Genomic DNA, 21,240 nt, shown 5'->3' on the forward strand with positions numbered 1-21,240 from the left:
GACTAAGGGCCTTCGAGCGGAGTGTGTGGAACTGCGCGGGAACCATTGGGCAGCACTGGAAGGCGCTCCCCTCCGAGAGGTGGACGAGCTCACACTCTAGAGCGAGCGTTAGCGCTGCCTTTCAGGTGCGGGGCAGGTGCGGGGCAGGTGGCTGCTGAGCGGCCTCCCCGCGGCGCTCTGAAGGCCTTTGTGAGTTCATCCTGCGGAGCGGGTCACTGCCCGACAGGAACCCCGAGACGGTTTCCCAGTCACACGGTCTGCTCCGCAGGCACCTGTGGGCGGCCGGAGCCCCCGTCCTTCCCGCTGTGCTGGCCGAGAGCGAGGGGACAGGATTCTCAGCGGACCCTGCCCATCAGCGCCGCCGTCGGCGCCGCCCGTGGGCTCTCCCGGCCTTTCGGCTGGGCTCGGCCTTTGCAGACCCCATGAACCTTTTGCTGTTGAGCGCCTGCGGGAGGCGGCTTCCCGTGGAGAGGGCCGCAGGGGAGCATCCCACCCGCTGCCCCGACTCCCGCACTCACCGTGTCCGTGACATCTGTCTTCCTCGCGGGCATCCCAGGGCCTATGCCACGTCCTCAGGGTCCCGCGGCCTCAAGGCTCCCGTAGCAGAACCCACCCGTGGAGTGCCGGGCAGGTGACCCCTGGGGGAGGCACGGGCACCACCCACCTGCGCCCGTTTCTGACCTTTCTTCACAGTGTTTTCTGTCTAAGAGCCGGAGCCGGACTCCAGATGCCGGCCCCCCTCTGCACACGCTTGTTCCTGCCCCACAAGGCGAGAGCGCCGCCTTTTAAGAGCGCCCAGGCTTCTGTTCCTTCTTATCACAAAGGACTTGAGCAGCCCCGGCCGCTCACGCTGGCACCGAGGGGCAGTGCCGGGCACAGCCTCGCTCCCCGGAGGGCTCGGAGGTGCTGATGCCAAAGGCGTTTAGAAGCACAAAGCGGAAAAGCGCATTGGCATGCGTTTGCTGCTGGTGGCATTTCTCTCTGGAATCTTCTCTTGTCTGTCGACATGGCGGAAGGACTGGCCTCGGCTCCATCGCGAACATCACTCTTCTCGTGGCCTGGACCTGGGAGAGGTGGGAGGAGGATGGAGAGCTCTCCGGGGGAGGGCCTCAGGCCTGTCTCTCCCTGAAATGGTCGGACATGACCTGGCGGGGCATCTGGAATTGTTTGGGAAGGACCCGGGGATGAAGTCAGACGCTTTGTGCACCTGGGCTGGGGGGACTGTGTATTATCTGAGCGCAGTGACTCCCGGGAGAATCGCAGCTGCAGGGAGGACCCTCTCAGGCAGGGCTGGGCACCTTTTTCCTGCCAAGGGCCATGTGGATATTTACACATCACTCAGGGCCGTACACAATTATCCACTGAAAACTTAGCCTGTTAGCCCGGCCGGCGTGGCTCAGTGGTTGAGCGTTGACCTATGAACCTGGAGGTCATAGTTCGATTCCCGATCACAGCACAGGCCCGGGTTGTGGGCTCCATCCCCAGTGTGGGGCGTGCAGGAGGCAGCCCATCAGTGATTCTCTCTCATCATTGATGTTTCTCTCTCTCTCTCCCTCTCCCTTCCTCTCTGAAATCAGTAAAAACATACTGTTGAAAGCGAGCCTGCTCTATTTGGTCAAACATTAACTAACTCACCCCTAATGCCCGGGCAGGGCCAGACCACATGATTTCATGGGCCGAATGCCGCCCTCAGGCCGGACGTTCCCCACCCTGTTCTAGAGCATGGACTGGGGACCACATAAATGAATGGGGGGCGGGGGAGGGCTGTAGACGCAGGAGGAGAGGGGCTGGGAGGGCAGGAGTCGGCCACAGAGAAGGACTGCCCCCAAATGGAGGGAGACCCACAGGCCAGCCCGTTCCCTCCCACCTCTACCCGGGGCTCCTCTGAGCCTGCAAAGCCACAGCTGCTGCTCCTCCTCCTTTGCCTTCTTCTTCACATCCTTTCATCACAAACATTTCAAATACACACTTAAACGGACAGAACAGTGAAACAGACCCCCCGCCACGGGCCCATCACCGTCCTCTGCCGAGAGCAGGCGTCACGCACCCAGTGTGCTTTCCGCTTCCCTCCCTCCCTCGTGTTCTCGAAACGTGCTCGTCCTGAATCGCGGTTAGTTTGATGCTCCCTGTTGCGTTTTTCTGGCCATCTCCTTCTGTCCTGTCAATCACTAAGTCCGTCCACGGGGCTGGCTATGAAATGATCCATTTCTCAACAAAACCCTAAGCACTTCTGCGAGGGATGTTGGGACTGACCACGCAGGAACTCTCAGTTCACTTCCTCCAACAGACGCTCCCCGAGTCCTGGGCCCGGAGCTGGGTTAGAGATGTCAGCAGGCCCGGCCGGCGTGGGTCCGTGGTTGAGGGTCGACCTCTGAACCAGGAGGTCAGGGTTCCATTCCTGGTCAGGGCACGGGCCTGGGTTGCGGGCTCGATCCCCAGAGTGGGGCACACAGGGGGCAGCCGATCGATGATTCTCTCATCATTGATGTGTCTCTCTCTCTCTCCCTCTCCCTTCCTCTCTGAAATCAATAACAAAAATAAAAAATAAAAAAAAAGGAGGTCCAGGCTAGAGATTTCCATGTGAGAATCATCTCCAGGGAGGCGGTGAGCCCAGTCAGGGTGCGAGGCCTGGGGAAAGGCTGCCTCCTGACCTGGTGGGAACACAACCACGCAGCCTCCCACGCAGCCTCCCACGCAGCCACGAGCCTTCAGGATGAAACCCCCGAGCAGTGAACTGAAATGAGAATGGAAACCCGCCCAGCACCCTTGCCCATGGCGCCTGTCACCGCAGGCAGGCCTGTCAGACACAAATCACCCGCAGCAGCAGAGAGGGTTCTGGGGGAGGGGGTCCCGGTCTTGGGGGCTCCCGCGCCTGGGAGTTTAAATTAGGTTCCTGTGACTCGCGCACCATTTTGCAGCCTGTGTTTGTAAATCTGTCTTGCTGGCATATTTTATGCTTCAGTTAATTTGGTTGACATCTAATTTAGTTGACATATAAAAATAAAATCAATTTTCAGACAAAATACCCATAAAATAAGTGAAATGCTATAATAGGTTTCAAGAAATTAAAATGTAATATATTTAGGCTTCTACTCTAAAGCAATTTCATCTAGAATAGCAGATATTGTAGATGGAATTTTTTTTCTGAGTCTGTCAATTACACAATAATAAATGTAGCTGCTCTATATTCAGAAATGTGTTGCTTGGAGAAGTTTGTCCTGAAAAAAAAATGTACATTTTTTTTTTTTTGGTTGGGGTTTCCTTAAAACATGTCAAAGAACTTGACTATGAATACTTTGTGTGTTGATGTTGAGCTGTAATTAAGCCATGGCAATGGTTATTACTTTCGATATAAACACGATCAAATTTTCATTGGGTGAGTTCTTTTATAATTAATGTTGAGTTATGTGCTGTTTATTATCCTGTTTGCTTACGTTTCCTGTCATTTTCCAGTTGTTTGCTTGAAGTTCATTTTTTAATAGTGAATTAGTAACTGTTAATGTATATTAATTTCAGTGTTGCTTCCAATTTACATTTTTATCTCTTTGGTTGATGTATTCGGCTTAATCATTTTATTTTTATAAGTAGTTGTGCGACTTGTTCATTTAGCTCGAAGATTAAATGTGGCTTCTAAGAGAGTCTGTTTTAGAAAATGGTCCCAACATACGTGAGCATTTGGCATGTTCGACACGTCAAAGTGACTGGTCTCTGAAAGATAACGGGGCACGCAACCCTAAATTCCTCAAAGTGGGCTCATCATTTTGGAACCTCGGACTATATGGAACTGTACATTCCAGTAGGTGGTGCAAACTGACTCCATTTCAAATGGAAATGTAATTTAAAACTGTGATGTATCCATTTTCACTCTAAGAATAATATGTCAACATGTTTTCTCAGCTGCAAAGTTATTTCCCCCGATTTGTAAGAGACGCTCGCTCAGTTACCTTAGGTTTTATTCCACAGGTACCATCGTCCCAGGAGAGGTGAGAGGTGAGAGGGAACATCAGGGGGTGGGGCTACCCACACTGGGAGACCTGTTACAAATGATGAAAACAATAAGTCATTTGCTTCTGGGCTTCAGTTCCACAACCAAATGGGCACAATGACAGCCCGGCACTGTTTGAACAGTTTTTATGGCCACACGATGCACGGAATGCCTGCTTCGCCTTTATAAAAACTGGGGGTATTGCAGTCCTAGGGATCTGAGCATCTCACACCAGCACATCATATATAGTATATACTAGTATTATGTGTAAAAAAGCCTAAGTGTCCGTCCGCCGTCCAACCGGTCGCTATGACACACACTGACCACCAGGGGGCAGACGCTCAACGCAGGAGCTGCCGTGATGTGCACTGGCCATTTAAAAAGAAACAGCACTGTGGATCTGGTGCTGATAAACCAACACTCGGCTTCCCCCAAGTGGGAAATAGGCCCCGCCACCACCCCGGAGCGACAGCCCACCCAATCGCAGCCAACGCTGCCAAGACCCCATGGCGCAAAATGCGGCCCACAGCCCAGCCCAGAAATGGTCACTGTGGGCACTAGGTAATGACATCACATAGCAACGCCCGGCTTCCTCTCCCTAGCAACAACTAGCCTCTTTGCAGTTTCTTCAGCCCAGGAACACGACTTGCTTTATAGCCAGGTGCAAACATTTCACACTTCAACCAAATGTCTGTGAAGCGTTTTCCCTGCCTCATCTCATTTGATCCTCACAGAAGTCCTGGAGTAGGTAGATAGGAGACTCGGTGGAATCCTATTTTCTTTTCATTAGCCGGAAAACAGAGATTTAGAAAGTTTAGAAACTTGACCTGACTGAAAAGAAGAAGGAAATGGTGGACTTTGAAAATGACTTCAGGTTTTCTCACTGCGCAGAATATAGTCAAACACGGCTGCAGTTAAATATTTTACTCTTTGTTCTCCCTGCGTGATCTACAATAATCATCTGCTTCGTGTTGATACTTACTGCTGTGTTGCTGACAATTACCTGAAAGAGAAGTTGGGGTGCTTCACTGGGCTGGGAAAAGTTTAGCTAAATCAGAAAGCAGGTCTAATTAAGCAAGTTTATTCTATACATATAAAAGGCTGAGTTGACTTGCACATGCACGATATATGTAAAGCTCTCGCTGGCGCCAATTGCACGAATGCGTTTTGATCTGTCGTCGATGGTGAATTTGGTTGACACTTCTATTAGAGAGAAAGGGTCGAAGAGTGATATGAAAATATTTCTTCTAATTAATTTCCTTTCAATTTGCATGAATTCGTGCACAGGGCCTCTAGTATACTCTCTTACTCTCTCTCTCTCTCTCTCTCTATATATATATATATATATACACATATATATATATATGTGTGTATTTATGTGGATATTCACTGCAGGGTATTTTTAAATTGATTTTTACTTTATTCATAATAGTACATGTGCATGAGGGGCAGCAAAATAGGATGATGAAAAGCAGGGGCTCTGGAGCTGGCCCCCTGAGAAGGATGGAGAATGGACCAGGGAAGGGGGGAAAGTACACGGAGACGCCGTGCACAGCTCCGCCGGAATGGCCCACGCCGTGTCCGTGCTCTGCTGTAACCACAGCCCAGCTAGTGCTGCTGGGAGCCTCCTTCCCTGAGTGCAGCCTGGCCTCGCCCCCCTGTGCACCCAGACCTGGCAGGGAGGCCACGTGCACCCACACTCACCAGGAGCGTGGACACCTCTCCCAAGGCCAAAGGATGGCTTTGGATTCCCACTGTTTGGCTGGTGATCGGCACCATGGCCTCCGTCCATCACCCGGGAGGGCCAGGCGGGTCTCCACTCACCTTGACGTTCCAGGATGACCTTGTGGAGAGCTGGTGACAGTCCGTGCAGAAAAGGAAGGTGTTTGACTGTCGTTCTTCCCTCGGGAGAGGCCGCCATTGCGGTGGTGGATCTGAAGACCTGAGTTCAGTCTGGAGCAGGCGTTCCATCAGCAGAGCTGCAGGGCCGCAGTGGCCTTTGAGCCTCCCAGGCTCCCCACGTGGTGCTTGGAGGGTCCTCTCCTGCACAGCCCTCCTCCCCACCTTCACCCACACCCAGGCCTCCTGACCCCGACCCCAGGCCTCCTGACCCCGCCCCAGGCCTCCTGACCCCACCCCCAGGCCTCCTGACCCCGCCCCCAGGCCTCCTGACCCCACCCCCAGGCCTCCTGACCCCGCCCCCAGGCCTCCTGACCCTGCCCCCAGGCCTCCTGACCCCACCCCCAGGCCTCCTGACCCCGCCCCCCACCCACAAGCAGAGATGCCAACAGAGCTGCAGAGAATACAGAGAATGAGAAGGGCAGGGGCCACACCTCCTGCTCTGGATTAACACCGGTCTGTCGGGCAGACAGATTCCTGCTCCGCTCTAGAACTGAAGTTCCTTTGCTCTGATTGGCCTGACTTTGTCACGTGCCCGTTCCAGAACCAAACATTCCGGCCAGGGAATGTGATGCTCTGATTGGCCAGTGCTGGAGTAGGGGGCGGAGTCAGCTCCTCCCAAATCCTGTGGAGGGGCCGGGCGGTAGGGGTGAGGCAGGAAGCAGTTATTGCTGGAAGAAGGGGGGGCAGGAAAGGCCCCCCATGCCCTCCCTACTCCCTGTTCCTCCGTCCCCCACCGCAGCCCGTCAGGGACCACCCGGTGGGACTGGCCTGGCTGTTCCTGGGCCTGCCCTGGGGCTGCCTCCTCCCCAGAGGGTGAGTGTGCCCGAGGGTCTATTTACTGTAAAAGCTAACGCGCTTAGAGACGTCATGTCATGCCGAGAGCTTCCCACTCAGGGGAGGACCGAGAGCCCCAGGGGACTCCGCCGGCTCCCTTTCCGAGTCTGATCCTGAGGAGCCGGTCCGGCCCGCTGCCCCCCATCTCCGCGGGGTCCCCCGGGACCTGCAAGCTGGTTCTCCTCCTTGTTCGGCCTCCGGTCTTCAAAGCGGAGCGGTCTGTGATGTCACTGTCCACGGTGCCAGGCTCATTGAGGGGGCTCCGGGACTGGGGGCTCCTCTGCGGGAAGTGGGGAACGCCCTCCCCCGCAGGCAGGCCGCGCCCTCGGAGCGGGACCCCAGGTTTATCCTCAGGGCTCGGGGCCGGCGGAGCTGCCTGTGCAACGCTTTTCCTGGAACCACACAAACCCGGGCTTGGACGGCTCTTTGCTGACGTCACCGACTCTGCTGGTGTGATGGCTTCATTGGCACGCCCTTCGCCCGCCGGGGTCGCCCGTTGTTGTCATTGGTCAGACATCACTTGCTTTGCTGTGCCTCCTTTTTTTTTTTTTTTTTAAATCTTTTAATTTTATTTCTGACCCACAATAGCAATACATGCTCATTATGGAAATTTGGGAAATCCCAATGCAGAAAAAAAGAAACGCTTAACTCTAAAATTCTTGTGTAACCTTCAGGTTGTGTAACCTGATATTTTTACAAAGAATCATCATCCTACACACGTACTTACCTCTTTCACTGAACAATGTAATGTGCACATTTTTCTGTGTCATCCGATGCTTTCCATGACTGCATGGCATTCAATTGCAATTATATTATGTGTCCATTTTTTTCTCTATCAAACTGCGTAATGAGCATCCTTAAGGATAAATCATTGCGTAAATGTATGGGTATTTTCTTGGGGTAAATTCTCAGAAGTAGAATTGCTGGCTCATAAAATATGGACATTTTAAGGCTTTTTGGGAGCTAATGCTCCCAAATCACTCTTTGCTGCCAGTGGTAACGTCTTCATCCTTGGTCCCGATGCCAGTCCTGGCGGCACCGCTGGGCAGTGTCTAAAGTGGCCCTGGCCGCCCCGTGGCACGTGCTGCCAAGAGCCGACCTTCGTGGCTGGGACCTCCTCCTTCCGTGGCCCTGGGTTCCCTACAGGAGCTGGTCTTCAAGGCCTGGTGCTGCCCATAGCTTCCTGTGCCAGTCATCACTTCCTGTGCCAGTCATCACTTCCTGTGCCAGTCATCACTTCCTGTGCCAGTGGCCAGGGCGGCTTTTACAAGTGGCGGCGAGTGCACTCTCCAAATCGAGACTGGGGTGTTCAGGGGTCCCGCTGGGCCCTCAGCTCTCATCCTCGGGGGTTGCACATTGAACATCTCCAAGCAGGGCCTGCGGGTAAGGGCCCCCCCCAGAACCCCAAGCAGGGCCTGCAGGTAAGGGCCCCCCCAGAACCCCAAGCAGGGCCTGCGGGAAGGCCTCCCTGAGAACAAGGCCCTCTCTCAGAGGCCAGCGTCAGCGAGGGCTCCGCCTCAGAACAACTCCAACCACAGACAGGGGTTATGTGCCCGAGGCTGCCTGGTCTGCAGGGTCGGCTGCGCTGCGGTGTGTGGGCCAGGCGGTCCTTTACACCGTGGCTGACCGTTCTTGGTGGCCGTTTCAGGTGCGAGCCACACGTGGCCAGACAAGGAGGTGCTCACCGGAACGTCCCTGGGCGGCCCCTGCACAAGCCCGGCTGCTCGGCCAGAGGGAACCCCTTGCTAAGGGCTCCGGGGCCCCAGTTGGCTGGCGGGGCCAGGCCGGCGTTTCGAGGCTGTTTCCAGCCGCCAGAGCGGAGCAGCGGGACCAGAGGCTGTTTCCCAGGAGGCCGCTGTGGGCCGTCCGGACGCACAGGGACGGCTCATTCAGCGGCGCCGCACGTTTCACAGAAGAGTGTCTTCATTCACTAGCCTCACCCAGTGCTTCTGTTCCCGAAAACCCGGTAAAACCTTATTCTAAGTATTTGGCAGTGAAAGGCTGAGGGCGGCGCGTGCATGCATATGTGTGTGTGTGTGTGTGTATGTGTGTGTGCTTGCATGCGTGCCCAACATGTTGCATGTGTTTTAGATAATCCCGGAACCTTCCCCTCTAAAAGGAAGCAGGAAATACAACTGCAGACTTTGAAATTTAATTTTTAACAGGATGTGTCTTTAAATAGCCCTAACATATCAAAAGGAAAATGTATCCTTAAAGCTTTAAAAATATTATCAAAGTAATGGTGAAGCCAATGAGGTGCCTTTAATTTACATTTTTTTAAGGACGGCGGTGTCTGAACACGGAACACGGAATTTCAACCGACGATCAAACGCGAGCGACCGTGGCGCCGCTGCCCGAGACGCCGCTGCCGTGCGCGGCCCCGCCTCTGACTCGCAGTTTCTAACGGTTATCACAGGACCATTAAAAGCCCGTTAGCTGGCATTCCCACAATTCCTTGAGGGCAAGGGCAGAGAGAGAGCAAAATAACTGAATGCAAATGGAACACAGCGTTGCCAGGAGAGGGCCTTTTAATTACGGCAGCGAAGGGACATGGCCCTGGGTGCCTCCACCCAGCAGACGGCAGAGGAGAGGATGCAGTGTGAGGTCTGAGCATCCTGGGGAGGTGATGGAGCCGGTTTCTTTGGGAAGAGACTGACTGGAAAGTGGGGGGCTGGGTCCAGGCCCCTCCCACCCCCCGGGAGGAGGAAGAGCAGGGACCTGTTACCCTGTTACCGGGTGCTCACTGCTGGGGAGGCTGGGGACTCGCACTGCGCTCCGGCCGCTCCGATGAGGCTGAGCAGGAAGGACCTCGCCCAGCGGTGGGAGCAGAGGCCAGCGCATTTCCAAGCCTTCGTCAGCTGAGAAATTTGATTCCGTGTTTCCCCACCCGTCGGTGCCTCCGCTCACAAGTCCCGTGGCGGCGATGAGGTGCTGCGCGGTTAGACAGCGCCGCGGAGACGCCGTCCTGAGACTTCAGAGAAAACACTAGAGAGGCCGGGCAAGAAAGACAGCTGGCGGTTTGGTGACGAGTAAGGCAGAAGCCAGGGGAGGGGGAGGGGCTGGGGGCCACAGGGAACAAGCCAGTCCTCCCTCCAGCGAAGGGATGGACCCAGATCCACTTCCACGCCCCGTCCTGTCCGTTCACCATCGGGCCTTCGCTCGCCGAGCTAATGCGCTGGAGGGACACGTGTGTCGAGAGCGCCACGCGAGCCGGGACGCTGTGTGTGTCCCGTTTGCCTTTCCAAGACGCCCCTGGGGCCGCGCTGCCCGGGAACGTGGAGAGACGAGAAGGGACTGCGTGGCGGCCGGCCTCACCTGACCCGGGTGACGAGCCCAGGAGTGGGAGGTGGGGCCCACAGCCAGCTCGCAGCGCGTCTGTCTGTCTTTCCCGACGTGTCTTCCTAGCATCTTCGTCAGGAGGCTCTTTTCTGAGCGCCCAGCTTCCTGCCCAGTGGATGGAGCCTCCGCTCAGTTGTTCAGGACGATGCGGCTGAGGGAGCCCAGCAGCCCCCAGCTTGCTTCCTCCTCCGGCCTCCCTCCTCGGCCTCTCCCCGCCTGGGGCCGGACCGGCCTTTCCTCACGTCCAGGACCCCGTCCAGGCTCTCTTCGCCCAAAGATACGCGTCTGTCCCGCGGTGCTGCCCCGGCTCCGGCGGCCCTGCCATCTCGGCGCCCGGTCTGAGCCGCTGGTCCTGCGCCGTCCCCTCCGAGGACCACCGTTGAGACTGGGAGAGGACAGGCAGCGTCTTCCGGGGGGGGGGGGCGGGGGGGCACGGGCGTGAAGTCTCCCTGGGAGCCCCGACACACCCAGAAAGGCCGGAGTGAGAATCCAGCAAGAGAGAGACAGGAACCAGAACTCAGGGCACCCCCGCCCCCTCACCCCTCCCACCCCCGTCCTTGTCAGAATTTGGAGGAAGAATAAACTGGAGGCGCCGGCTGCATTGGAGGGTGAGTTTACGTCCAAGGTGCTTTTCCTAGAAAGCCAACGCTCTCAACTGGCTTTGTGCTGCCGCGCGGTCCCCACGCCCCTGTCTACTGACACCTGCCAGGGGTCAAGGTCACAGAGGGCAAGGTGCTGTCCAGGCGCTCAGACTGCCTTCTGCTCCTCCTACGACCCCGCGCCAACTCAGGGACCCTTCGTCACAGAGGGCGGCCTCCCTCCGGCTCCCGGGTGAGCCACGTCGCCTGCGGGAATGGGCTCGCAGCGCCCGGCTCCTGGCCGCCGCCTTCTCTTCACTGCCCCGCCACCGCCCTGGCCGCCCCTCCCATCCACGCCGGTCCCTCCGTCCTGCGCTCGGACCCTGCGCCTCTCACAGTTACCACCGATGATCTGTGTGACGAGTCTGCTTCCGGGGTGGCCCAGCGCCCCGAGGACGCGGCCACGCTCCTGGCCTCTCCCTGTGCCAGGCCCGGGCCAGGCGAGCGGTTCTCCGTGTGAGCGGTTCTCCACTTTACCACCGTTACCACCGAGCCCAAGGCTTCCCCAGAGGACCCGGAGAGGGGGAGGAGCTTGCCTTTCAGCCAGGGCGGCCCCGATCCCGTCCTTAGGCGACGGTGTCTCTTGTCGTTTGAATCGGGGTGCCACGCTTGCCCGCAGCGTCGAGGGTTTTCATAATCATTGCAGTGAGTCGTGGCCTTCCAGTTGTACGAACCCCCACGCTGGTCGAGTCTCGCTTCCTGCAGCTCACGGGGTCTCTTGTTCTCTCTCATGGAAGGGAGAGAGGCCGTTCATTTCCAGACGGTTGGCAGCTCAGGGTAGAAGCAAGAACGCGCTTCACGCCATAGCGGCCGCGTACTTTGCGGGGCGGCGTGTTTTGTGCCTCCACGACAGTTCCCAGCAGTTCCACGGGAGTCGTGACCTAAAAGTGCAACCGAGTCACCGCCAGGGGCTCGCCATTTGCAGAAAGAATGCAGATCGCGCGCCTTGCAGGGTGAGAAGGACCCGTCCATCATTCAGATGCCCAGGAAGTCCTCAGAGGCCCAACATTTCACTGCAGACGGTCGGCCTTCCCCCGTGCGAGCGAAATCGGCCGATGAGCGGACGCGGGTGGGAGGCGGAGCTCTCGGCTGGTGGAATGACAGGCGGGAGCATGCCCGTGAGTGCAGGGTCTGGGCTCCGTGGGGGCATCCTGGGGGGCATGTGCAGACCCAGGTGTGAAAACTTTCCCGCACAACACCCATAATTCCACCCGTGATCCCACCACCTTCCATCCTGCAGAAGACAGCACATGCTCATTACAAGGACTGGCGCCCCGCTCTGAAAACACACGGAAGAGAGAGGCACACCATCGTCCATACAATCCCCACCCGTCACACGAGAAAGATCGAAGAGTCGAAGTCCACAACGGCGGTCCTGTCAAAGCGAGCACCGGGGAGAACGGCACGGTGCTGTGGCCGGCTCTCGGAAAGGAACTGTTGGCTGGTCAATAACTCGGAGTCCTGGCCAAGAGAGGCACTGGCAGACTCATGGCTTGCTCTCTCTCTCTCTCTCTTTTTTAATCCTCACCCGAGGGTATTTTTCCATTGACTTTCAGAGAGAGTGAAGAGAGAGGGAAAGACAGAGAGAAACATCGGTGTGAGAGAGACACATCCATTGGTCGCCTCCTGCACGCGTCCCGACCAGGGCCCTGAGCCGGGGAGGAGCCTGCAACCCCAGTACGTGCCCTTGACTGGGACACTCTATCCACAGGCTGACGCTCTATCTACTGAGCCACACCGGCCAGGGCGTGATTTGCTCTTTATAAAGAACTGGTCTTGGTGGTTGCGGTGCCGGGCCTGGGAAGTGCTCAGTAAACTTGCCGAGTGAGTAAACCCTGCCGTGTGCTCAGTGCTGCCTCACGCACTCCAGTGGTCGTTCCCGACCCCTGCGCTCCACGCAGACCCGGCCGGCGTGTGCGGAGGCAGGACGGGCCTGGCCTCCGGTGTTCTCAGCCCCGGGATGGATCCGAGGGCCCCGGGCGCTCCGAGGGCCCCGGGCGCTCCGAGATTTGTTTTCAGAACGGTGGGCCGCCAAGTTCAGCCCCGTAACCCAACCCTCTGAAAACAAGCGCATCCATCACGAACAGCCCTATCCCGATCTGGGACCGAGAAATCCTAGCCGAAGGAAAACAGAACCTTATTTTCCCTGGCCGGGGTCCCTTCACTCCGTTCTGCTTGTCTTGGATGATTTGTCGGAACTTTACACGAGCCTTCCGAAGCGGGGGAGTCGGGACCCACCTCACCCAGGGATCATAAGCCGTGTTGACAGGACGTAAGAGCAAGGACCGAGGAGACCCAAGAGGTACTGGAAATTGAGACGGCGGTTCCAACGGGCCTCCCGCTCCATGGAGGCGGGACCGTGTCCAGGCCGGAGAAGGCCAGCGCCCGGAGCAGCCTCGGCAGCCGGGGGAGGCCAGGGGGCCTCGGGGAGGCTCGGGCCCTGGAGCCGCCCCTGGACCTAGGGCCCCATCCACTGGTCACCGACCCTTGTCTTCTGACTAATGCCAACGGTTGTCGTGGAAAGGAAAGGAAACAGAGACACGCGGCAGCACTCAGCGTAGCACAGCACCGGGCATCTCAGAGTCCCCCGGACGCACTTCCTGTGGCCTCGGGCGCGCCGTCAGGTGAGCGAGCGGCGAGTCCCTCCGGGCAGTGCGTCTGAGCTGGGACACGGAGGGGCCGAGGAAGGGGCCACCCCGATGTGGACAAGGCCACCCCCGGCCCAGACTCACTTTCCTCCTCTGACAGCTGAGAGGCTGAGGCAGATGGTTCCTATGGGAACACTCAACTCAAACATCGTTGATTCAAGGAAAATGAAAACTCTCCACGATCTCAGGACTGGCCTGCACGTGTCTGATATGTTTGTGGGGTCCTCCGACACTGGGGGGCGGCAGCTGCCGGGAGCCGGGGGCAGGAACTCTCAGGGGCCTTGGAAGACCCACCCTCCTCCTCCATTGTGACGGGCCGGCTTGCTTCTATGACAGCGTGGGCACCGGAGGCTGAGGGGGACCGGGGCGGCTCCAGATGTGGAGAGCTCGGGAGGCGATGGGGAGATGAGGGAGCCCACCGCGGCCCCCTCAGTTCCCGCAGGACATGGCCAAAGGGAGACGCTTCAACCCGCCCTTAGACAAGGACGGAAGATGGGTGAGAACGCGGGTGCCCCGCCTTAGCGCTCTCAGGCCTCGTGGGCGTGGGCAGGGCACAGACCTGAGTCCCGGTCCCACCTCTGCTCCTTCCCGTGGCATGACTTGGTACCTTACTTCACCCGGCCTCAGTTTCTCCATCTCTGAAGTGGGAACCCGCTAGCACCTCCTCCTAACACCCCGTGTGCTGCCTGTCTCCTCTGCTAGAACAGTGGTCAGTAAACTGTGGCTCGAGAGCCGCGGTGTGCTGCTCTGTTGACTAATGAGTTTGCCGACCACTGCTAGGGAAAAACACTTAAAAAACATGTTAATAATGTACTAATGTCTTTAACCTGAAGTCAAAACTTCTGGGTAAGGGTAATGCCTTACGCAGTGGTCAGCAAACTCATTAGTCAACAGAGCGGCGAACCTGGGCTCTGGAGCCGCATGTGGCTTGCGAGCCGCAGTTTGCCGACCACTGTGCTAGAACATAAGCTTCGTGGGTGCTGGGACCTTGGCCTTTTATTCACCGGCTGCATCCCGAGTGCCGAGGGGGGGGGATCTGTGCACAGGAGGGCCTCAGAAGACACCTGTCGGGGGTCACCGTTACACTGGGGACCGCTGGTCACATTCCCGTGGGCCCCCAGTCTGGTCCCTCAGCCCCGCCGGGCTGTGAAATGGGAAGAGGCCAGCAACGCACCATTTCCCCATCTCGGTCATCAGTAAACGTCACCTTTTCAGCTTCACGCCCTTCCTCGGACCTCTCTCTCTCTCTCTCTCTCTCTCTCTCTCTCTCTCATGTCACTGACAGAGCCCGGTGGGCTTGTCCCTCTCCCGCCATCCCCAAGAGGCGTACCCCACACCTCTGCGCGCAGTGCTAGCCTCGTCAGCACCCACACACATGCGTTCCGACGCCCCTGCTTCATGGCAGAAAGACCTGCCCCGGGACAACGGGAAATAGTGTGAACTATGTGACACTAATACATGACGAAGAGAAGAAAACGTACGTCTCTCGGACTAAGCAGCGTCCCCTCTTTCTAAGACCTGCAGGGTCCGTTAGATTCTGTTGGACTGGGTGCTATGGAAGGCGGGGACAGTGTCTTAGCCAAATAGGGTTTGTATTTCTCAAGTAAAAGTAAGTCCAGACGTGGGTGGTTGAGGGCTTTCACCTGCTCCTGGGGCTTCGCCAGAGGCCCCGGCTGTGTTGGGCCTTCTGTTCTGACATCTCTGGGTGAGGCTGTGGGACTCGGGTGTGCAATGAGGGCAAGGTCAAAGGGCAGCAGACAGAGGCACGTGTCTGCCCCTCCTCCGAGGTGACACTGTCCCTGCACAGCCTCCAGAGGGCCCGGGTGCATGATGGCGTAAGGTTTGTGTGGCCGCTTCATTGCCCTTGATCCCCATTCCTACTCTCCCGGGAGATAGAAACATCAACGATGAGAATCACTGATCGGCTGCCTCCTGCACACCCCACGCTGGGGATCCAGCCCGCAACCCGGGCATGTGTCCTGACTGGGAATCGACCCATGACCTCTTGGTTCATAGGTCGACGCTCAACCCCTGCGCCCCGCTGGCCAGGCTGGGGAGGTATTTTTATTATTATTATTTTTATTTTTAAAATTATTTTTAAAAATATATATTTTATTGATTTTTTACAGAGAGGAAGGGAGAGGGATAGAAAGTTAGAAACATCGATGAGAGAGAAACACCGATCAGCTGCCTCCTGCACACCCCCTACTGGGGATGTGCCCGAAACCAAGGTACATGCCCTTGACCGGAATCGAACCTGGGACCCTTGAGTCCGCAGGCCGACGCTCTATCCACTGAGCCAAACCCGCTAGGGCCTGGGGAGGTATTTTTAACCGGCCACACTGCCACCCCAAACCAGGCCAGGCTTCTGTCACCAGGGAGGAAGCGAGAATGAGCGTCTCATCTCCTATGGCAACCCCAGGAGTGTGCCCAGGACCCCTCTCAGTTGGACAGACGGCGTCTCCCTGAGTCAGTCTGCTCTGAGCCATTGGTGGGGCCTCTCTCCTGCCAGCACCGAAGGGCATAGGGAATCTGCTGACCCTGGAGTTTCCAAAGTGCCTGCAGACGAGTCGGGAAATGAGAGAAATTCCTGGCTTCGGGCGGCGGCCCGCTGGGGAGGACAGTGATGGCCACGGTAGACGTGACCTTGGTGTTGCAGTTGACCTTGCTGGGGGCAGTCTGGCCGCTGCCAGGTAGGAAAGGCCTCCCTCTTATTTAGTATTTCAGTCCTTGAGAGGCTGGGTGCAGCAACAATTTCACCGCCAACGCGTTAAAAGGCGCTATTTCACGGTTACCCCAGCTAACAGAAGGGTTTATTTCACAGCTGTCAGGGTATAGCCATTAAGTACATATTTTAAAAGAGTGAAATTAAAATGCTAGAGCCATTTTCTACAGCGATTTAGCCCACAGACTTGCGGATTGCAGATGAGCGCACACAGGCTGTGGCGTAGGCGGGTGAAGGATCATTCCTGACGTGGGAAGGGCACCCGCGGGGGGAGGGGCCGCGGTGCCGGGACAGGGGGGCGGACGGGCCAGACTGGAGGAGGCCAGGGCAGGCCTCTGGGTTTGGAGGCCCCTTGTCTGACTTATATTTACTTTAAACACATTGAAACCTATTATACCTCAGTTACTTTGGGTTGCTCTCTCCTTCCCCTTCCTGTCACTCCCCCCCCCCACCCGTGCCCTCCCCGCCGCCGCCACCCCAGGTAACAACATTAACAACCAAGTGCCTACAAGAGGCAACTCAGATTGCTGCCTCCCAAGGTCACGTCCAGGGACTGACGGACGAGGGCACACCAAGGCCCTGTCCCCTCGCCCCAACTCAGGGCAACTCTGAGAGGCCGGCCGGGTCCAGAGCTCTCTGTGGGGCTGGCTGAGGCCTGTGTCCTTCCCTGCCTTTCGCACGGATAGGAAGGCCCTTCCCCTGCCAATCACCTTCCCCCTCTCTACCACCTGCCTCCTCCCCTGGGGCCCTCCACTCCTCGGCTCCCCGGTGTCTGAGGGTCCACTCAGACCTGCAGGAGGCTGGCTCCCTCTACGAACATGGGCGGGGTCTTGTTCCCAAGTACAGGGAGCCCCTGAGCAGAAAGGTCTCGCTTTACACATGTGTGTGTCTTGGAGTTGCAGGGCTCACCCTCGCGGGGCCGCACCCTCCCACCCCGCCGGCCGCAGGAGCATTTCCCGGCTCCAGGGCAGCAGGGCGCCCCCGAAACTGGAAACAGCCGGCAGCGATGGCCTTGGGCCACGACAATATTTTTTGTCTTGGGAAGAACTCCTCAAAACCGCGCCATTCCCCTCGCGTGCCAGAAGCACCCAGATTGCATTTTAATCACTTTACAGAGGAAGCCCTGCCGCCTGGCTCAGGCGTTCCGAGGTGCCTGGTTTTATTTTACTTTGTGTTATGTTATTTTTATTACTTTAAAATGATTTTAGGGAGAGGAAGGGAGAGGGAGAGATAGAAATATCAATGATCAGAGGGAATCATGGATCTCCCTTCCGTCCTTTCTTCCTTTTTGTGGATTCTTAAATTCTCAATATCTTTCATAGTTACATTTTCAGCAAGTAATTTTTTAAAATATATTTTTATTGATGTCAGAGAGGAAGGGAGAGGGAGAGAGAAACATCAATGATGAGAGAGAATCATGGATCGGCTGCCTCCTGCACGCCCCCCACTGGGGATTGAGCCCTCAACCCGGGCCTGTGCCCTGACCTGGAATCGAACCCTGACCTCCTGGTTCAGCGGTCAATGCTCAACCCCTGAGCCACGCCGCCGGGCAGAGGTGCCTGGCTTTCACCGAGGCGCGTGCTGTCTCCTAGTTCCCTCACATTGGAGTGACGCAGAAGACCCCGGAGTCCATCACCAGCGTGACGCTCCGAGAGCCCCACAACCCCCGCTTCTCCCGGCAAATAGAAGAGAAGCTGCCGCCCATCTACAGAGCCCGGGAGAAGGTGCGTGCGGCGCGCTGGCCCTGGCTCGGGGGAGGGGGGGGCCCGGCTCATCCTTCCTCGGAAGGACCTGCTCACTCTCCATGCCTGGACTCCCGAATGCTGGTCGCATCCCACCTGGGCCCTGGGCCCTGGGCACCCCAGGTCCTCTCTAGACTAAGGTGACCAGATGTCCCGCTTTTGGCGGGACAGTCCCGATTTTTAACAATTTGTCCCGCGTCCCACGGCGTTTTAAAAAAGTCCCGATTTTTGGAAAGAATGCACGACAAGCTAGGGAACGGCGGGAGCACGGGAAGGGAATATACGGTTTTCGGCGGCCATGTGGCTGTTTAGCCAGGATAAATAATGCACTAAAAATTGTGGAATACGCGCTGTCCTTACCAGGAACTAATGCTGTGACTGAACGCGTTTTTCCTACGGTAAATAAAGTGTGGACATCAGAAAAATCACAATTAAGTGTTGAGACTTTGAAAGCCATTTTATGTGTGAAATATAATTTAACAAATTCTTGTGAAAAATTTCATGACCTTTTAAACGACAGCAATCTACTAAAAAAAAATTCACTCAAATGAGAAATATGCCAAAGAATAAAATAATACTATACATAATTTTATTTATTTATTATATTTGTAAATTGTACTTATGTGGAAATTTTAAAAAATATATTACAATACTATTTTTGCACTCTATGGAAATTTTTGTTTCTCCATACAGACCAAATTTTTAACCAAGAACCCCACCCCCACCTCCCCTCCCCCACCCTGGTCAATTGTGTCCCGCTTCACCCATGTTAAAATCTGGTCACCTTACTCTAGAAGGAACTCCTCCCTCCCGGTCCAGACGCTCAGTTGGGCGGGTCTGTGCACCTTTGGTTCCAGCTCCCCGTTCATGAACACGCGTGTCCTGCCTCCCTGGCCAGTCCCCGAGCAGCTTCGGGCATGGAGTGGCCTGCAGGAGCAGCCGGCATTGACGGCACACCGGGCGGGCCCACCTGCCCCGGGGCCCACAAGGCCTCCGAGCTCCTTCCCCGCTCTCGGGTCCACAGCGAGCTGTAAGCGTTTCTTCTCGCCTCCAAGGAAGGGGTGTGAGAGAGAGGTATGATGATTAGCAATCAGGGCTGAGTTTCAAAGCCCCGAGCTGGCCTGCACGCCTCTGAGCTCACCTTCCTGTGCTGGCTCCCTCCCCGGTGCTGGGTTCATTCTTTAAAAATGTCTTTTTATTGATCTCACAGAGGAAGGCAGAGGGAGAGAGAGAGACAGAAACATCAATGGTGAGAGAGAATCATGGATCGGCTGCCTCCCGCACGCCCCACCCTGGGGATGGAGCCTGTAACCTGGGCCTGTGCCCTGACCGGGAATCGAACGGCCACCTCGTGGTTCATAGGTTGATGCTCAACCCCTGAGCCACGCCGCTGGGCAGGTGGCTTCGTTCTGACTCAGTGTCACTGGCCTCCCGGCTGCCTTGCGCCACTGTAGGCGTCCCGAGAGCAGGCGGGGCCTCACGTGGGCCTCTCTCCCTCCCGTGCCTTCCCAGCAAGCGACCCACAACAACTTCCCCTTCTCCGTGCACGACAACCGGCACAGCCTCCGGAACTCCGGGCTCTACGTTGACTCCGTGAGTACCCCCGCCCCGGCCTCCCCGGAGGGCAGCGGCCTCGGGGCTCCTGGCCTCCTGAGCTGTGCTGAGCAGGGTCCTCGCCTCACCAGGGGAGCCGGGCCATCTCTAAAGCCCCGTGAGAGGCTGCAGGAAACAAATGCACGGAACTCTCCAGGTCCCAGGTGGGCCTCGCTCTCTGGGTCTCCGTTATTCTCTCCTTTTCTCCCTCCTCCCCTCCTCCCTTCCGTCCTCCCTTCCTTTTTGTGGATTCTTAAATTCTCAATATCTTCCATAGTTACATTTTCAGCAAGTAATTTTTTAAAATGTATTTTTATTGATTTCAGAGAGGAAGGGAGAGGGAGAGAGAGATAGAAACATCAGTGATGAGAGAGAATCATGGATCAGCTGCCTCCTGCACGCCCCACACTGGGGATGGAGCCTGCAACCCGGGCCTGTGCCCTGACCGGGAATCGAATGGTGACCCCCTGGTTCCTAGGTGGATGCTCCACCCCTGAGCCCCGCCGGCCGGACTGCCATGCTGTACACTTACACGTAGGCTCTCACCAGCTGGTTGCACTGAAGACCTCAGAGCTGTGTGACCTTGCATATTTTCCTCCTCATCTTCTTTTAAAATATATATATATATATTTTATTGATTTTTTACAGAGAGGAAGGGAGAGGGACAGAGAGCTAGAAACATCGATGAGAGAGAAACATCGATCAGCTGCCTCCTGCACACTCCCCACTGGGGATGTGCCTGCAACCAAGGTACATGCCCTTGACCGGAATCGAACCTGGGACCCTTCAGTCCGCAGGCCGATGCTCTAGCCATTGAGCCACATCGGTCAGGGCTCTCCTCATCTTCTTGATTCTTCCCCAGGCCCTGGGACGTAGGAAGGTCGCCCCGGAAAAAAGGCAACACGTTTCGAGAAATTTCAACCTCTGGGCCTGTGACTACGTCCCGTCTTACCTGGACGGCTTTTCGAATAACCAGATCTCGTACGTCTGCCCGGAGGCGGTGGTGGCCCCGCGCTTCAGGCGCTTCCCCCGGCAGTACAGTGAGGTCTGGGGCACGTGGAGGTTCATCCCCGAGCGGAGCTACGCCGAGTTCCTGAAGAAGAAGCCGAAAGTCCGGTTCGCCATCGACAAAAAGGCCACCTCGTCCCTGGAGCCCTTGCGCCTGCGGCGGAGTCTGGATGAGTTCTGTGAGGCGGGCCTGGCGCTGGGCATCCCGTCCGGCACTGCCAGTGGACGTAAGGCTTGCCAGGGTTAGAGACTGGACGTGCCCGAACGCCCAGAGCACAGAGGCCCGTCTCTGCCACGGAGAGAGAGCCGGTTCTGGGACCACACCCGCCTTTAAGATATATATTTTTTATTTTTAATTAGGTTGAAAAGCATTCAAGCCCTTATCCAATAAAAATATGTGAAGGTATACACATTTTAAATGAATGTGTTGTAAATAAATTGAATGCATTTCAAAAAGGCCACACTCACATTTAGGGGAGTTTTAAAAGTTACATAATTGAGATATGGTTATATTTTCACTTTGAAACGTCAAACGATACAGAAAAAGTAGGCGTTCCCCTTGGTTTTAACACATCTCCTATCCTTGTCCTGTCCTCGTAAGTTAACCGCTCGTTTTTATTCTGTGCCTTTACCATCTCCTAGATAGACGTGCAGAACGATGTGAAAATGTAAACATCAGCTGTGTCACAGCGCACGGCTCTACAACTTCCTTTCCATACGGAACAATGAATCTTGGGGTTTTCACGGTGCCAGTGTGCACAGACAGCTTTGCTTTTTATTTTTTTAAATACATTTTTATTGATTTCATAAAAAATGGAAGGGAGAG

At 56.2% G+C, this 21,240-nt stretch overlaps 1 protein-coding gene and 1 long non-coding RNA gene across 5 annotated transcripts; one reads left to right on the forward strand and one right to left on the reverse strand.

Moving 5' to 3' along the window:
- Nucleotides 1–1,885: 1,885 nt before the first annotated feature.
- On the reverse strand, nucleotides 1,886–13,616 carry LOC129152066 (uncharacterized). Of its 4 annotated transcripts, none has more exons than XR_008558812.1 (4): nucleotides 13,431–13,616; nucleotides 5,810–5,964; nucleotides 3,945–4,034; nucleotides 1,886–1,968 (listed from the first exon to the last, which is right to left on the reverse strand). It is a non-coding gene; the product is annotated as an uncharacterized LOC129152066 (long non-coding RNA). The 4 variants fall into 4 exon arrangements; XR_008558814.1 differs by having other exon boundaries at nucleotides 1,910–1,940; XR_008558811.1 differs by lacking the exons at nucleotides 1,886–1,968; nucleotides 3,945–4,034 and adding an exon at nucleotides 4,924–4,988.
- An 82-nt stretch (nucleotides 13,617–13,698) lies between these two features.
- TEX36 (testis expressed 36) lies at nucleotides 13,699–20,837 on the forward strand. The gene is made up of 4 exons (XM_028132057.2): nucleotides 13,699–13,842; nucleotides 17,664–17,795; nucleotides 19,326–19,406; nucleotides 20,269–20,837. Exons 1-4 carry the CDS (start codon nucleotides 13,792–13,794, stop codon nucleotides 20,659–20,661), a joined length of 657 nt encoding a protein of 218 aa, XP_027987858.2. The 5' UTR covers nucleotides 13,699–13,791; the 3' UTR covers nucleotides 20,662–20,837.
- The last annotated feature ends 403 nt before the right edge of the window (nucleotides 20,838–21,240 follow it).

The sequence above is a fragment of the Eptesicus fuscus genome, chromosome 17 (assembly GCF_027574615.1).
Source record: "Eptesicus fuscus isolate TK198812 chromosome 17, DD_ASM_mEF_20220401, whole genome shotgun sequence".
In the NCBI taxonomy this organism is placed as follows: domain Eukaryota; kingdom Metazoa; phylum Chordata; class Mammalia; order Chiroptera; family Vespertilionidae; genus Eptesicus; species Eptesicus fuscus.

Excerpts from the sequence above, each read along its gene's own strand:
- TEX36 (XM_028132057.2), top strand. The coding sequence starts at position 13,792 with ATGGCCAAAGGGAGACGCTTCAACCCGCCCTTAGACAAGGACGGAAGA. Across the intron at positions 17,796-19,325 it reads TCTACAGAGCCCGGGAGAAG|CAAGCGACCCACAACAACTT; the intron begins GTGCGTGCGGCG and ends GTGCCTTCCCAG. Across the intron at positions 19,407-20,268 it reads CCGGGCTCTACGTTGACTCC|GCCCTGGGACGTAGGAAGGT; the intron begins GTGAGTACCCCC and ends ATTCTTCCCCAG.